Source organism: Lampetra planeri, chromosome 24 (assembly GCF_965212315.1).
Source record: "Lampetra planeri chromosome 24, kcLamPlan1.2.h2, whole genome shotgun sequence".
NCBI lineage: Eukaryota > Metazoa > Chordata > Hyperoartia > Petromyzontiformes > Petromyzontidae > Lampetra > Lampetra planeri.
This window is the reverse complement of record NC_136130.1, coordinates 5,730,831-5,748,550: the sequence shown is the minus strand read 5'-3', so window position 1 is coordinate 5,748,550 and position 17,720 is coordinate 5,730,831. Positions and strand designations below refer to the sequence as shown.

General features: G+C 47.4%; 1 protein-coding gene across 2 annotated transcripts in view; it reads left to right on the top strand.

The window, feature by feature from the left end:
* The first annotated feature begins 6,082 nt into the window (after window positions 1–6,082).
* LOC144726674 (3',5'-cyclic-AMP phosphodiesterase 4C-like) overlaps window positions 6,083–17,720 on the top strand; it is a 182,857-nt gene continuing 171,219 nt past the window's right edge. The window contains exon 1 of one of the 2 annotated variants that reach the window (XM_078605453.1): window positions 6,083–6,475. In XM_078605453.1, the coding sequence (XP_078461579.1) occupies window positions 6,357–6,475 (119 nt within the window). In that variant the 5' untranslated portion in view covers window positions 6,083–6,356. The remainder of the gene's footprint in view (window positions 6,476–17,720) is intronic. The other variant, XM_078605452.1, reaches the window with a different exon arrangement.

The following is a 17,720-nucleotide window of genomic DNA, read 5'->3' as shown; positions in this document are numbered from 1 at the left end:
TTCTTGCCGGAGGTCGTCACGGACAAACATGAGCCTGCTCGAAAATTAATTTTCAGGTTTGTAAACTCGACGGGTGAGCGATTGTTTTGTGTTCAGGGGTGCTGATTGTCAATTTCACCTCGCACCTTAGGGCTTCCTTGCAACAGAAATGCTGTAAGGTGCATTAGCTCTTGCTCGGTCAGAAACCTTGAAAATAGTTTCATAAATGTGCCTCTTCATACGTCTGGCATTGTATTTTTTCTTATTTGTTTGCTCCTAAAAAAATGTATACGTAGCCTACTGTTTTGGTTCCTGCAAAAATATGGCCGGGTACCGTTTGAGTGGCCCGGTCGAGGTGTAACCCGCAGTCTTTGCACGAAGATAAAGGTGCAAGCCCTGAAATTGCTCTCTCATGCCACTTCCTGTGGAATGACCTCCACTCGAGGGAGGCTCTGAGAGTGCCCTATCGAGGTCATTCTCTCACGCTGGCCAGACATCAGCGTGGAAGAAAAATACACAATCGTTAGCCCACCACTCGCGACCTGCCGATTGGGTGACTGTGGTGCCCCCGTTCATACGGCAGGGTGAACAGAGGTGGCGGGGGAGGGAGGATTTAACCCTATCCCATTCCGATGACGTACACATACGTTTACTCGATCAAATCGAACCGGCGACCTCTGGATCGCAAGTCCACCGTGTTGACAATTACACCACGGCAACATCCTTGCAAGAAGACTCTTCCAAGAATATACAAATCTTAAGAGAGAAACAAAAATAATAAGTACGTCCTATTTATCTGTGTCACCCCTGGGTTTTAACATTCAAAAAAGCACTCGGCTAACGCAAGCACTGGGCAATAGAATTCATGTTGCACCTCGCTCGTATTTGCTGCTCATCGATCCAGCCTAGATGGGCTCTCCGGCCATTGACCTTTGATCCTGATCTCCGGTCCTCGGGGCGCAGGGGGGGGGTGCTTTCCAATAATAACTGCACGCCGTGACGCGATGGTTGTGGTGGTCACGCATTTGCACTTAGTTTTGGTGAGAACGCATGGCATTGGGGAAACTAGAGACAGCAGATTTTTGGTTCCAGCTCATCATCCCACCCAGCACAATGCAGCTTGCATTTATATTGCGTCTTAACAGGCAGAGCTGGAACATTCCAGCACGTTGTGATCCCAACATTTCAAGCCTTTCAAATAGCGGCCTATATTAAGAAAAAAACATCCAAATAAAAATGTTATGGGTCTTAAGGGGGGTGAGGTGGGGGGCGTAATGAACCCCATCACTGCTGCCCCACTCATACCCTTGGATCAGCCACCGTGGCTAATTGTAACAGCATCTCAAATGCTCTTTATACGTGGTGGGCATAGTTATGTTATGGAGGGAACAAGACAGACGGTCGTATTCAAAGAGGAGGACGCTCTTGAGCATGGGTGTGAAGAGGGTCAAGATAGATGGCCACACCGAGAGCTGGGGGAATGGAGTTCCAGACACTAAGAGCAGCAGAGGAGAATGAGTGACCTCCCACCGAGCAAACGCTTAGTTGGGGGCTTCAGCAGGAAAGAGCTTCAGTTGCTCGAGTGGAGAGTGTGTGAGAGCAGTGGAGAATGCGAACACTGGTTTTGTAAATTCATTGTACAGAACATACATCGGATATTATCGTAAGGATTTGGACTGAATTACTTGAAATGAAATCGCCCAATACATGTGCATGATTAGGTAAAGATAAAAGGTAAAGGTGCAGCCCTGCAATTGCTTTGCTCACACCAATGGCTGCTGCCAGAAGCGCCTTGACTTGCGCGAACTCTGGAGGGTGTAATTTGAGGTAATAATAATCTAAGGATTACACAGGGCTTAGCCAATCTAGTACAGTGATATTTATTGGACACGCTACGTAAGTCCTTCTTGCCATCATCCTGCCTCGTGTATTGAAGAGGGGTAGGATTAGTAATAAACTAATTGCGGCTTATATAGCGCCTTTCATAATATCTCAAGGCACTGTACATCAATGGCAGGGGGGGATGTGGTTGGTTGAGAGGTGGCTAAAATTAAATTAAAAAAATCCCTTCTGGAAGAGCCGTATTTTTTTGTGCCGGACTCAAAGATCCCCACCGAATCGGACTCCCTGACGACCTTCGGGCAAGAGGATTCCGACAGTGCAGATGTCACGGACGCGAGGGGCCCAGAGATCGCCCGTGAACGTGAGCTTCGTTTCTGGCGACGCAGAGGGGATCTCAGTCCGCCGACCTCAGAGTGCAGCAGCAGCAGCAACTCCCCAATGCACGGAAGTTTCAGATCAAACAGGGCCTTGAATGCGAAGAGGAGGAGCAGGACCTTGACTTCTCGATGGGGCAGTGGGGGGGGGAGATATTTATTCTGAATGAGGAGTTCGGATCTTGACCCAAGCAGATGCATTCTGAACGGGCTCGAGTTGATAAAGTGCCAGACAGCAAACGATTGCAGTAGTATTCTTAGGTTTTTCGGTAAAGTCACGTAGGTAAAACATTAAAATTAATAAAAGTAAAATAAAATAAAAATCACGACGTTTCGGAGGCAACACAAGCTTCCGTCTTCAGGTGGAACCGTCACAGCCACGACGGAAGCTTGTGTTGCCTCCGAAACGTCGTGATTTTTATTTTATTTTACTTTTATTAATTTTAATGTTTTACCTACGTGACTTTACCGAAAAAACCTAAGAATATGAATCCTTGCAGTCACTAAAGCTTCAAATCTAGGATTGCAGTAGTCTAGGGGTCGGCAACCAAAATAAGAAGAAGAGCCATTTTTTATTCGATTAACACCCCCCCCCTCCTCCTCAATATTTCAAGAGCTGCAATGCACGTGAATACGAGACGGGGTGGTCCTTAATAAAATGACGCCACGAAGCAGTTCCGTGAAGAGCTGCGGCCTGCCGAACCCTGCAGCCTGCCGAACCCTACAGCAGTCGATCCGTGAGAGAATAAGCCCTTAGCGTCAGAGGAGGGTTTCTTTGTAATCGAGATCATTGGCCCTTGGGTCTGTTTGCCCATCGTGGCAGTCCTTTCTTGCGTCGGTCCATGCATCAAGGGGAATTTTTTTCATCCTTCTCCCACCCACTCACCACCACTCTCTGCGCTATACAGTACTTATCGCCGAGCCCATTTGTCAAGACTTCACAAACATTTACGTGTGATCTCTCCGTGGCATTGCATGTTGCGTGATTGATTGGAGTTTCTTCAGTCCAGGCATGCATTTTATAAACTCTCCGTCGCAGCTGCGGGGGCCACGTGTTGACATTTGGCGAGAGTTCTTGCGCATATATGCGGTTGTTAAAAAAACCAATTCAGTGTGGTTGTAAGAAGGTGGGAGGATCTCGGTGAAGCGTTTTTATTCGTTTGGTCGGTTGCTTGGTTGGGTGGTCGGGCTTATTTGTTCGAACATTATCGCATCTACTTCCATATTTGTGTACCAAGAAGTAGTTTAAACACTTTTTTTTTGCAAAGGAGACGTAAGCCATCTGCTGCGTCGGATGGCGCACTGACATTAATGGTCTCCGAGCCCCACCACTTGTGAAGGTGGAGCATGTTTTGCCGGTACGTAATTAATTACGGACTAATTAACCCAACAGAAAAATAATTACTGCAGCTGCATTCCCTTCTCTGGCATAAACGGAGCGGCCACATGTGGCTTAATTATGCACTCATTAGAGTTACGATAGCGGGCATAAATCTCTTCAAGTGCCATAACAAAGCTTCAGAATAAATGCTAAATTATTCCACCCCACGAAACACGTACTTAGTAATACTTTGTAACGTTTGTTTTCCATTTGGTTGGCAATGCGGTAAACAGTTTACAGCTTAATTAGTAGCTTTGCCAAATTCTCATGCCAAACATGCAGTGGAAGTTTTCTAGCTTTGATTTACGATCATCAGAAGTCAAAAAGTTTGGTAAATAATGTGTTCAGCACCGTCATCATCATCATCGGCCATCAATCTACTGCTGGATGAAGGCCTCCACAAGTTGCCACCACCTCTCACAACCCCACGTTATAATAATACACCTATCAGCTCCGCACATACAGATTTCAGAACTCCATCTCCTCTGTGTCCGGACGTACTCTCAGACATTTTCCTTGTACGCAAAGCAAACACACTCCCAAGTTTCCATTTGGGTCTTCTCATTCTCAGAATAACACCTTGCTTTTGGACATTTGAGGAACTATGCCACGTGTACTCGTTAGCACACTGCACTTGCAATCCAGAGCTTCGCCATTTCGCTGTTGTCTCCTAGCACGGGACTGTAGTTGAAACAGTGGACAAGTTTTTGTTTTTAATCGCCCCACCTCTGTTCTATCAATGAGTGCAGCACAGTGAGTCGATCATGACCTGGTGTGCGGTGAGTTAAAGTCTGGTCACTCGCCCGTCTTCCTCTTCCAAGAGCAGCATGGAAGAGTAGGCCAGCATAGGGGTACTTCTATAGGCCCTTCTGACAACAGTGGTATGAACGAGTAGTTTCAGGGATGCACCTTTACCTTTTAAAACTGTAGCTGTTGGCGAGGCTTTATTTTCATATTTTAGATAAGAATGTCATTACAAGGCGACCTTGTATTCAAGCCTGTGATTTTCTAACTTATCACTTGCATCTCTCTCTCTAAATCAAAACAGGACCTTATTTTATCCTCTTCGTTACAAGATCTTTTCTTCGACCGTAACAACAAAAAAATCATAAACTGATTGGCGAACCTTGTCTCTCTCTCTTACCCCCCCCCGACCTCACGCCGCCAAAATAAATTCACCTCTCACCTGCCTCCCCCAAGGCTTTAGCTTTCAACTCATGCCAAACTGCACTTTGTATATACAATTTCACTCCCACGACTACATGAAAGGCACCCGGACCCTCCCCCGCGCTCGATCGGCGCTGACGGCGGCCTCCGACAACCCCAGCGATCGGTGACCGAGAAAGATGCGAGCACCGTCATCGTTCATCACGTAATAATAATAATTGTTGTTGTTGTTACGTGACGTCTTTATTGTTCGAGGCTTGACTCAGCTTTTCCTTACTCTTTTGTGTCCCTTCCCTTTGGTATTTCTGAAACAAACAGTCGTCTTGTTAACATTGCGCGCGCCCAGAGCGATTGATTTCCCCCACCCCCCCCCCCGATTGATTTCTGTCGATCGTCGGCTTTTGTTTTTTCCGTACACTCCATAGCGTGGCCGCGTTTCTGCCGTGCGAGTAGCGCGCAGCGATTACGATGCCGTACGGAGCAATACCAAACGATTGACGGGTTTGACTGAACGGTAAGTTGCTGTTCTCAAGTCCTAGAGCCTGAGTCTTCCCGTTGGATCGCATCGGCCCAGACCAGCGACATCTGCCGTGCGGTCTTGTGTCGTTTTGCAATAAGTACTCAGGACTCTCTCACTCTCCCAGACACACATACACACACAGCCGACCATCGCAAATCCACCTCAAATACGCACAACCCACCCCACCCGGAGCGCCTGCGCTGTGTTTATGGCATTTGCGCCCATCCTCGTTCTGTCTCTTTGACGTCATTTGCCCACACCGCGCTCGGGCTGGATGTTATTTGAGCTCCACCCGGTTCCTGTTCCTACGAACAACCTAACCACGCCACCTGGCCCCAACACAGCCCCCCCCCCCCCCGGAACATCGTTTTATATTTTTGTGTGGTTGGTTGGCGGTGGTGGGAGAGAGAGGGCTGCCGGGGTATTCTCTCTTCTCTCCCACTCTCGTGTTTCCGCCGTTACGCTTCGTGTCTCTCCCCCACAGCCCGTGGCGCGCGTGCCACGTGCGCCGCTTCTTCGCGAGCGCGCGCCCGCCCGCCCGCTCGCCCGGGTGCGTGCGTGCGTGGGTACGTGGGTGCGTGCGTGCGTGCGTTCCTGTGAGCACAGAGCTTATTGCCCTGAGGCTGCCACAGCGGAGGGAGGGTGGTGGTGGTGGTGGAGGAGGAGGAGGTTCGCGGCTTCCGCGGCGGTGACGTCGACGCTGTTGGGAGTTGATGGGGGGTTTGGGGGTGGGGGGCAGAAGAAGTGAGCAGCTTTGAGAATTTGGGACAAACGCGCCACGCGGAGAGGCATGGATTTACCCGACACCCACCCCCCCCCCCTGTTTTTTTTCCTCCTGCGAAAAAGCGATATACATGAATGAATAAACAGAGGGAACAATACAACAGCCCCGTCAACAAGAAGTTCGGTGCCTTGCTGTTAGCGGTGCAACAGGCCGACGGGAAGACGTGAGTGGGTGCGGGGGGGGAGCGAGAGAGCGAGCCGAGCGAACGAGGAACAATGACAAGAGGTGACCGCTGTGTGAGCAACAGGTTTGTGTTGCCACGCGGCGTGTAGCGGGCGGCGTGCGTCGTGCGTGAGAGACGCAGAGGCGATGAGTTCCCCGTTCAGACCTCATCCGCTCCTCAACGGATACCACCTCAATGGCCCCTTCTCAAGCGGATCGCCCAGGGCCATTCACAGGCCCATCGACATCATCCAGAAGAAACGGCGGTAAGGCGTTGCATCTCGGAGAGCAATTGTTCGCAGCGCAAATTAATTGATAAACGCTTTTCGTGATAAAAGAAACGTAATAACAAGTGGGAGAATTAGAGAGATGGTGGCGCAAGTTGTGGAATGGTGTATTACAAAAAAAATAACGATTGCTTAATGATGAATTGTCTTAATGTGAACAGTGAAAGCTAAAATAAAGTACGGTATTGATGAGTATGAAAGCAGATCTAGTAGTAAAGCTATGCATTCATTGCGCGTGTTTTCGCTTGATCCTGAATTGAAAAGATTGATCGGAAAACCACTTCAAAAATGATAACTCGCTTGGTGTCTGGAACTGCTGCTTATGAAACGTAAGCATGCGGTGTAGCATTAAACACAGGTTCAAAACGTTATTAAAACAATTAAACATATCACCATGCCACTGCTTTCCACATGTTTTCGTCGGTAGATGTGGAATTGCCGTATTGAAATTCAGTAATAATATGTTCCAACCTGTTTACAAATGCATAGAGGGGGAAATTAAATTGAAATATTCCACGTCGCCACTTTGAATTAAGCAGTCATTACTTTAGAATCGCTGCACCGCATCTTAACGATGGTTAGCTGTCAACAAAATTGCAAAACATAACAACATGCCACCCACTTTCACCATTTGTCACTAGTTTTTCGGACCGCGGCTTGTGCTGTTGTTTTGAGAAAGGGACATTTGTCCAACAGGGGTCTGCCGGGGGAGGGGGGCCTTACCGCCCGTGAGCGTGTAGCAAGCGGCACGCACGTACACCACACGGACGGACTTGGGGGGGGGAGATGAGTTGCGGAGGTGTGGTGGTTGTTGTTGTCACTTGCCCTCGGAGCTACAAGGTCTTGTCGCCGCCGCCGCTATCAGCCCCGTTTGCCCTTCATTAGAGAACATCTCGTCTCGTCGCTCACAGCCAGCCATGAAACGTGCGGTGACGATGATGTTGATGATGATCGTTTTGATTCCTTGATTGGCATCGGGCCCAAACTGCGTGCCCGACGAAAATTGTGCATCGCAATGATTCGTGCGTGCACACGAGCGCGCGCGCGCGAGCGAGCGAGCGGGCATGCGGACGGTGCTGGCTAAAGCCGGTGCAGCAGGAGGATGAGCGGGTGTATGAATTCAGTATATTAATTCAGCGTATTAATTCAATAGCGGCGTGCGTATGGGGGCTGATAGCTGTGTATGCGCGTGAAGATATACATAGGTGGTGGTTAAGTGGGTGGGTGCGTAAGAATATACTATATTCCTATTACACTATACGTGGTATTGTAAATATGCTGACATACACTCCCCGAATGCGTGCGTAAATATGAACACAAGTGCATAGATAGGAAGACAAGTAGTAATGCAGATTCAAACAACGGTGAACTTATTTCCGTATTTCTTTCCAATGTGTGTAGTTATTTGATTAACGTGTGAGTAGTTTATTTTAAAATAAAGTTGGCTGAATTTCCTATGTTTGTATAACATAGGTACGTTATACCATGGGTGTTATGAAATGCACTCTTCTTATTTCTCTTACGCAGGATTTTCACGAGTACTAAATTTAAACTGCGTATTTTCATGAATATATACTGATTTTGAAATACCGTATTACGAGATTAAGTGTTCCTTTACGGATAATTTCTCCAACGGAATCGTGTTTGTGAAGTTTAACGGTAATCTTATTTGGCTATGGTATGCTTTTTTGTTTCTTAATATTTAAGGCCAGATAACATGTAGAATGCTGAAGAAAATACCTCCTGTGTCCATGTTGGACGAGGCTTAATTTTTAGAAAGTCTTACTTTCTAAAATACCAAAAAATAAAAAATAAAAACATCTGGTCAGGATTCATTAAACAAAAAAATTGCCGAGCAAAGCAAACCCATTCTCAGCTTCACACGTTTTTTAACCAAGATATCATTATTATATTTATTAAATATAGTATAAAAATCGATGACCGTTTACCGCCGTCTTTATTGTTCTTACCTTATCAGAGAAAAAGCAGAGGAGCCAAATAGTCCCCCGCGCTTAAGCTTCCTCATGTGATAGCTATCTCGGCACAATGACACTCGACTCTAAAACACCCCCTTAGCAGTGTCACCGCGGATTCATGCTCCGAGTGAGCCTTGCACACCAGTCAGAAGGTCGTCTGTCGTGCAACGCTATCGAGCACACTCCACCTTGTACACTGGCTTGGCAAGTAGCTCGGACGCATGCAGAGACCGCGTGAGAATCAGAATCAGAATATTTGTTAAAACTGGAGGAATACGATGAGCTATAAAGCTCTTTTTCACAGGTGTCCAGTCGAGGCGGGTACGAACGTTACAACAACGAACGATACAGAAACATGATATGAGTACAAATAAGGTAAACAAATCACCAAGCACATACAAATACATCTAAAACATCCCCGTCCTAGCAGCCAAAGCTCACTGAGGTATGCACTTATTTTTTAGAAGCGTCTTGGCCACAAATTATAGCTCAACAAAGTGGCCCGTCATTTGGACATTTATAGCTCCAAAAATAATCTAAATGATGCTAATACATGTTTCTAAATGCACCGGGGAACGGGCGACATCGTATGTGTTGCGTTTGTCGTCTCGAGCAGTCTTCCTCGAACCTTCTTGGTCCACGGACCAACTCAGCCGATGCAAACATTTCCAGCCAGCCCTACCCCCCAGTGACCAAGCGCTTTCACTTATCTCTCAATACCAGTACCTAATACAGCATGATTCGTATTCCCGGAACATTAAAACAAATACGCAGCTATAAGGAGGGGGGGGGGGGGGTGCTGTGCTTTAAGATCTTTAGGTTAGGGTCGTTACATTTTGTGTAGTTTACCAATCTTCATTTAAAAATTAAATATCAGAAATAAAATATGAATTCATGTCCGACACAAAATGTATAGACGTTGTCATTATTGTCCGAATCAACCTGCGTCGTTTGCATCAAAGCATTTGCGGACCACCTGGAGGAGTGGCACGAACGGCACTGCTGGTGGTCTGGAAGACCGCACGCACTTTGAGACCCACTGACATACAACATGTACAACTCTACAAGTTTCCTTTGCAACTTCTCGACATTGGGATGAAAAACGCACTCGTTTTTTTTCTTCTATTTTTAACAAGTGAAAGAAATAGTAATTTGTAACCCTTTCATCAACCCGCTTTGGCGTAAAAGACTCCCCCATGCCGTGTCAGTTATGGGGATTGTCTGACCATACTTCAGCACGCTGGCTAGGGTTAGTAACCTGTCAAAGAAGGGGTGGGGTTGGGGGAAGGAGAGGCCAGGATCGGTTCAGATACCACGGCAACTGTTGTTAGCCGTGACCGGAAATCAAACTCGGGTTTTCGTGATTGTAGTGCAGTGCGCTAAACTCATGTGATGCCCCTCCACCCCTTGTGTTTAATACAAAAAGTAGGAAATGCTTTAGGGATGTGAGTCCATCAGCAGGCCATGTGTGGTGGGGTCAAAGGCACGCATTCCCAATTCTTCCAAGGTGCCTCTGCCGGCGTGGAAGAGTAGGCCAAATACTATCTAACGGTGCTCTCGAGAGCATCCCTTAGTGGTGGCACGCCTTCCGCCGGCAGGGCCTTGAAGCAAGCAATAACAAGGGTTTCACCTTGAACACCGTCTTGTAGCCTATACTCTGGCAGGCGGACGAAACTTCGTGGGGTATTGTTCGCAGTGTGGCACAAACACGAGCTGAGAAATCCTTTGATATCTGTATTCTATTGACATATGAGCAAAACTTATGGCAGCTGCCCATATTGATTGCTGCTGTTTGGCCCAATCCAAGGGCTCCACAATTCGCTTGATTGAACAACAGTGATGCAGGCATTTTCTTTTTAAGTTTCTCTACTTGACACTTTATGGCTTGGCACGAGCAAACAGCATTGGCAACCTTTGGTCTTATCACAGTAATTAGTAACCAGAGCACTGTAGGTCCCTGCAATTATGGAAAGATGAAGTGTCAAGAATAATAATGATGAGAATTGTACAGCCATTGGTAAAATACACTGCTGCAATGAAGGCTTTCTTACCCTTTGCCATGTCGGGATTTCGGGTTGTTGAACCATTCTTCACCATCATAGGTGGAGTTTGACTTATATATTCGGGGGGTTAGGAGGACAATAGTTCGCTTTGTCCCTCGCATTATTAATCGCGGGTGCATATAATATATTGTATCTTAATTGTAAACGACTGGGAATAAATTAATAAATGTGCCAAATTTTGGGGGGCATTGCCCCCCCCCCCGTGCCCTCTCCCCCAAACCATGCTGGGCAGTCATTGTTGGTGAACATTATTTCATTAAAATGGTCACACACACCTATTCGAACGTACACACGCACGCACATCTTATATGATATCCTGTGTGTGATTAACATTATACATTGCCTGTCTGAATTGAGATCCCTGGCTCCCGTCATTCGACAAAAAAACACATTAAACCGTGCAAAAAATAATACCAGTAACCGAATGCACGCATCATTAAGATGGTTTCAGCCGTCTTCTGCTAAACATCTAAATGTGTTATTGTAAGATATCTGTACATACGCATGTTGCAGTGATGAAAGTCAGGACATTTGCACACTTCAGTGGTTTCTAATGGCTTTCTATGGATGGGTAATCTGGATACATTGCAGTTCGTGTAAAGTAAATAATTGCGTGTTTTCGCCATCGTTTTTCAAAGTTAATCTGGCTTAAAACTTATTATATTCCATAAAAAGGGGGGGGGGGTGGCAGGAGACAACAAGAAATTGAGATGCATTAATTAATAAAAAGCAAACATTGCGACACGAGCAATTTAAATTGGATTTGTTACTTAATTCGCTCGTAATACTTTCAGCGCGCATTACGTCTCGATGCTGTGCAGACATCGTAACCCCCCCCCCCCCCCCCACGTGGAGTTCGTACTCGCACAGAGCGGACCCAGCGACAGAGGGGAGACAGCCAAGACGGTTGGCAGCGCCTTGCCATGGCGCCGTCCAGGGGAACCTTTCGTGTAAATAAAGTCTGAGTACAATCCAAGATTTTGGACAACGGATAAAACCGACGGTAATACGGCTGCACGGAGAGAGATGCGAGACAGATATAGAGCGCTCCCGGGGGGCTCACGTTATACGCGGGACGTTCCGTGGTTTATTTGCATTAAAAACTTAACGAGCAGCAACAGCAACAGCGGATATACGTTTGGCGAAACGCCATCTTTTCAAAAGAAATCGTTTAGCATTTTTTAGCAACGGTGCTGAAACAAACAGGTCAACATTACACGGTTATCGGGTTGACCGACGCCCGCAGATGGAACAGCAGCTTTGCCCTGGCTGTGATTTTTAAGAGGACGAGAAAAACCAAAAGAGGGTGAGATACAGAGGGGGAAGAAAAGATGATAGCAAAAAGAGGAAATGGAAAAACTAAGACATGAAAAGGGCGACAGGGTGAGATCACGTGGTCAATTGCCAATGTTATTTTTTGGGACTGCAATGTATCCCAGAATCAAGAGTACAAGTCCTGACCATAATCTTCGTTGTAAAACCACAGCGTTAACGAAGGCACCACCCTGTTCCCACAATCGCCATTGCATTATCCCTAACTCTGAATGTGAAATAATCCCTGCGCTGGCCCTACGCCTGACCATAATCTTAATCTTAAAACTCCACCCATCGATAAAAAAAAACCCGATGCACTCGTCATTCATTTATCAGCAAAGGTGGCTGGATAGCCCAGGGACCAGTGCCACTAATCCTGCACTGTTGAGATCCTGGGTTTAAATTTCGGCAGACACGCGTGATTAATCTGCCTTCTCAAGTGTAAGTGAGTTGATAGCCTCAGCCTAACCCACCAATGACTGCGCTAAGGTCATTTTATAAAATATTGGCGTTCACTTAATGTGCATAAATTCCACTCGAGAAAGGAAACTTTTGGTTTCACTGACATGCGACGAAAAGTATTTACAGGGCATTTGAAGGTGTATTAATCAGAGGTGTGGACTCGAGTCATGTGACTTGGACTCGAGTCAGACTCGAGTCATGAATTTGATGACTTGCGACTCGACTTGGACTTGCATAACAATGACTTTGTCCCACCTCTGGTATTAATAGTGTGGATTAGATGGTCTATTACAGCGACTTCAGCAGCAGCTCTGTGACATCCTTATCTCGAGCCATAGTATAACATAAACTATTTATAAAACATAACACAGAGACTTAAGATAATGATAATATACTGCTTCCTACGGCATGCCAGTGGTGGGGGTAGTTTGACCATACTTCACCGCACCGATCAGTATGAGTTGCCGAAGGGAAGTGGAGGGTGGGGGGCACAGGAACCAGCTCAGACGTTGATCGCCACCGATGTCATCATTTAGCAGGAACTGAAATCCCGGTTACCACTTTAAGCCCACTTTACGTGACGTACGGTGCTGTAAATCGATGGCCACGTTACACATTGAGACTTAACTGTGCCAATTTTCTCTCCATGAAGTAAGTTTGCCCACCAACGCGAAATTCATCAGATTCGTTGTGCGCGGCTCTACAAGCAGGGCACTTTAAAACATTTTTTTCGTTTACTAGGTAAGGCCCACTGAACTATATAGCTCTTTTTCAGAATCGACCTCGCTGTCGCAAACCATAGCTCAACGAAGTGGCTTATCATGTGGATCTTCATAGCAGCCAAGTACTCTAAATGCATGTTGATTTTAAATGTAGAGGGGGAAATCGGAGGACCCCGAGAAAGATCCACGCGACCACGTGGGAGAGAGAGAGAGATACGCAAACTCCAAATATACAGCAGGCTTCGTGGTCGGGATCGCACCCACGACTTGCTGCATACCAGGCGAGGTTAGTTAACATCTTCACCACCGTGGTGCCCACTGCAGTGCAGCAGCGACAACCAGCGGCCCCCCACCAACAATTGAACCCCACCGCGAAAACGGCCGCGGCCAATCGACTGAACTCCCGGTGTCCGTGCGCCGTTGGTTGTTTCCGACGTCGGGAGTGGTCCCCCTCCCCTCTCTCTCTCTCCCAACCCCGTCACAGGAGCTATGGGGCGCGTGCCGTGGCAGGACGCCCGCGCCCCCCTTAATAAATCTGAGCGATTGACGTCAGCGTTCCCGTGGCAACGGCCCATTAATGTCCAACTACACCTGAGCAAAGTGATGCCGCCGACGCCGACGACGCCAGGAGTGTAATGGTTTTAGCTCGCCGGCTTTGCGATCCACCGGTCGGCAGATCGATTCGAACCACCACCGCCACCCCCGCCCCCCCCCCAAGGGTGGGCAGGTTTCTTGAACCCCCCTTCGTGTTGTCCGTCCGCACAGCGGTACCCAAGCGGGTATTTCGCGGTTGGTCTAACTGCAGGTCGCGTGTGGGTGGGGTGAAGTGTGGGTACTCCCAAGCTCTCCCGAGATGTCTGACCAGCGTGGAAGTCGAAAAAAGAAAACGTCTACATTATTTCCTGCACTCATGAGAATTGATGCAGCGCTCATCCCCCTGTCTGCTGCAGCCCTGAGCCAGTGGTGAAAATGTCACGTCCATATGGCCGGCGCATATATCTATCCATAGGTTAACCACTGTTGGCTTCGCTACAAAGCGGTACCTATTTTAACAACACGGGGGTGATGATGGATTGAGTCAACCCCCAACCAGGATTTCATACTTGCAGCCTTCCGAGTGCGAGCCACTCGCGCTACCGCTGAGACACCTGGCCGGTCATCTTGTATGTACAGTGAGTTGAACTTCTTTCGCACCGTACGTAGCCAACCGTGCTAATTGGCGGTGCGGAGCGCGCCAGAACGGTGTGTAAATACCCTCTCTAGAGTGGCTTTCTCGAGAGCTTCCTCCAGTGGAGGTCCGTCCGCCAGCAGTGCGGTGGGCGTGCGGTTGCAGGGCTGTGCCTTTGCCTTCACAGCTGAGCCTGCCCGCTGCCCCCCCCCCTACGGAGTGACGGAGGGCACGCTTGGGCTAGTTGTGGATAATTCCTCGATAAGTTCAACCTCCCTTGTTGCGTTAACCACTGAACCCTAGAATGGAGACCGCGTAAAACCTGCATTACTGCATGCTTTCCCATGGTGTGGTGGGGATTAGATAAGGGTGGCCGTGATGTCACTAAGAAAGATCGTCACGGTCATGAGTGCAGCAACACAAAGGGGCTCTTAGGGTGTGTTCAATGAGCCCTGTCGTTGCGTATCGCCAGGACATATATAATTTTTTTTTGTTCAAATGTTATCCTGAATCTGCTGTCAGTGCCTTGTCATGAGACGCACAAATGCGTGAGGAACCCTTCGCAGAGCAGTGCATTGTCGTCTGATGTTAGAGAAACGATCCGTGGAAGGAAATATCACGAGTTGCTTATGAAATGATTCAAGTGATCTCTTATCCACGCACGGAGATAGCGCTGTCCCACCCCGCCTCGACGCCGAGAGAAATGCGACATTCATAGCGATGCTTTGGAATTCACCAAAAATTAAGTACAGAGCCAATTTTTTTCCATGACGGGGATGTGCAGTCACGGGTGACCGGGACCCCTCACTGCTTTGCTCGAGAGCTGACGGCTGCCCCGACTCCAATCCAGGATCTCAGCGGTGCCAGCTCAGTGCTTGGACATCCAAGCACTCAGTGCTTGGACATCCAAATCCTGAATGTGATCATCAAACAATGGCAATTTTCTACCCTCATTGATTTACTCAATGCCCTTTGCCGTGACGTTTTTTTATTTTTTTTATTTTACACAAAGCCAGCCGATGTGCGTACGTTGTTAAGTGTGTAACCAAGCATAATTTGAGTTTTGCATGATTGAGATTTGACCTTTATTTCACTATGTGCATGCATTTCTGCCGGCTCCTGCCTTCACTCTGCCTAAGAATGCTTTCAATCAGCCGAAGGTGACCTTTTCCGAGCCACTTCTCGCAATGCGAAATTGCGCGCGCCACTCCGCAGTCGGCCCCCGTGCGGTTTTCAACCACCGAAACAATGCCATAAAAGTGGCATTGAAAGCCATTTCTTTCTACGTCTTTTTGTGTCGCTGTTGCGAAGAGCTCGGCGAGGAAAAAAATAACACACGGGCGTGTCGAGCTGCCGAACGGGCTCCTCTTGACAGGGCTCCGACGTCCGGCTCGCGCTCGCGCGCGCGTGAATACGCTGTTTCGAACACAAAAAAAAGAGACGCGTTTATTGTCGCGGAGTGCTCGTCGTCGTCGTCGCGGTCGTATTGCCAGGCGCTTCGAAGGGGCCCAGACAAAGCCAAGCTCAATGGACACGTGGCCAGCACGCACGGCCGCCTGTGACGCATCTCGCTGGCGTGGCCCCACAGCTGCCGATATGGCACTTGACGCCACAGGGCACGGCCTTCCTACTCCGCCATAACACACAAAGACAAAGACCCCCCGTATAGCCTCAACAGACTGCTGGGGCAAGTGCTGTTAGCACGCATCTATGATGACCGGCACGGCACACGAGGGGGTGGGTGGCCAACACTACGCCCGGCCGCCTTTGTCTCCCCAGTGATGATATTTGCACACCACACCAGGTACTCTTTTGAGACTGAGTGGACCTAGGGGAGGCCCATGCCCGGTTCAGATGATCGTCACTGGCGTTGGCCGTGAGCTAGAATCGAACTCAGGTTGCCAAATCGTAGCACAGCGCGCTAACCACAACGCTACCGCTCCCCACTTACTACGCACACACGCAAACACCCATCGTGTTGAATTTGGTTCGTCATTCAGTTCAACCCTGAGAACTAAGATGCCGATTGCACCACCTATTGGAGCCCATTGAAGTGACATTCCACAAAGTAGTTTTTTGTCCTTATCTTCTAAGGGTATTTTCGAACGCAAAGTGATGCTCTGCTCTCTGCAAGAGCTCTGAATGGAAATGTCTTAGTCTATTCAGACGATGGTAATAACACATTTGGAATATATTTCTATTCGAAAAAAGCAAAATAGAAATCAAAATTAACCGGAGAGCCAAGGATCGATCTTAAACATGTATTTGGCTCATTTTATGTGGCCTTATACACACATCCACTTCTTCCAGCAAAGTCTCCACTTACCCTCAGATTCCTCTGCTTTCTGTTATACTCAGTGTTTAATCACCACCTCATCACAGATATTCATTGGTAGATACAAGACAAAGAGTTGCGTTATTTGCATTTCTATCAGCACTAAAATGTCATGAAGACATCAACAGATGGTGTCTCCAAACCGTGATTATTGAGTAACCTACTTCCTGTACTGCCACATACTAACTGAAACTAAACTAAACTTTTTTTTTATTTTACCAGGTAAGGCCCACTCAGTTGTATAGTTCTTTTTGACAAGCGGCCTGGTCACAAATGATACCTCAACGATGTGACTTATCACGTGGAAATGCATAGCAGCCAAATACTCTAAACGCCTGATGTTGTTTCTAAATGTGGATGGAAACCCCGGAGGACCCGAAGAAAAAATTCCACGCTACCACGGGGAGAACATGCAAATTCCAAATATACAGCAGACGTCAGGGTCGGGATCGAACCCACGATCTCCTGTATACCAGGCGAGGTAGTTAACATCTCGCCACTGCGGAGCCCCTGGCTAACACTTTTGCTAGCCATGGCCTGGAGTTTAACTCAGGTGTATGGGTTCGTAGAGCAATGTGCTCTCCACCATGCCACCACTCCACCATTAGTGATAATAAGTATCGGGCATGTAGTTGCTTCTTCATTGCAAGTACACGTGGAGTATTGTATTATCTGGATTATAGACTGCTCCGGAAAGTACGATGCATGCCAAGCCTGTGCCCGGGGAGAGGAAAGTTAAACAATTCTGGTCACACACACCTCCCAACTTATGATACACCACTCCCAACTCTTGCTGAAATTGATAATGGGGAAAAGTGCATGTTATAATCCAGAGAATACAGCAACAGGTCGATTAAAAATAATAACAGTTATTTTTTAAGACTGTCACTGAGAGGAAATTGCTATTTCTTTAAGAGGGCCAGTCAGCCAAAAAGATCAAGATTTCCCTTTCCTCTTATTGACAGTAAATTAAAACCTATTTTTTTTTATCAACCAGTAGTTTTAAATATATAAATCTTTCTTTTGCTTGGCTCGTAATTTGTATTTGCACAGATAGACGGTTAATTTTATCTCAACTGACAATGCAGCTTGGTTTTTCAGTGAAAGTTAATGCACAGATTACCTTCGAATATTTTGCACAGTCTGCAGTTTACATAGTGAGATGTTTTTTATTACCACAGACT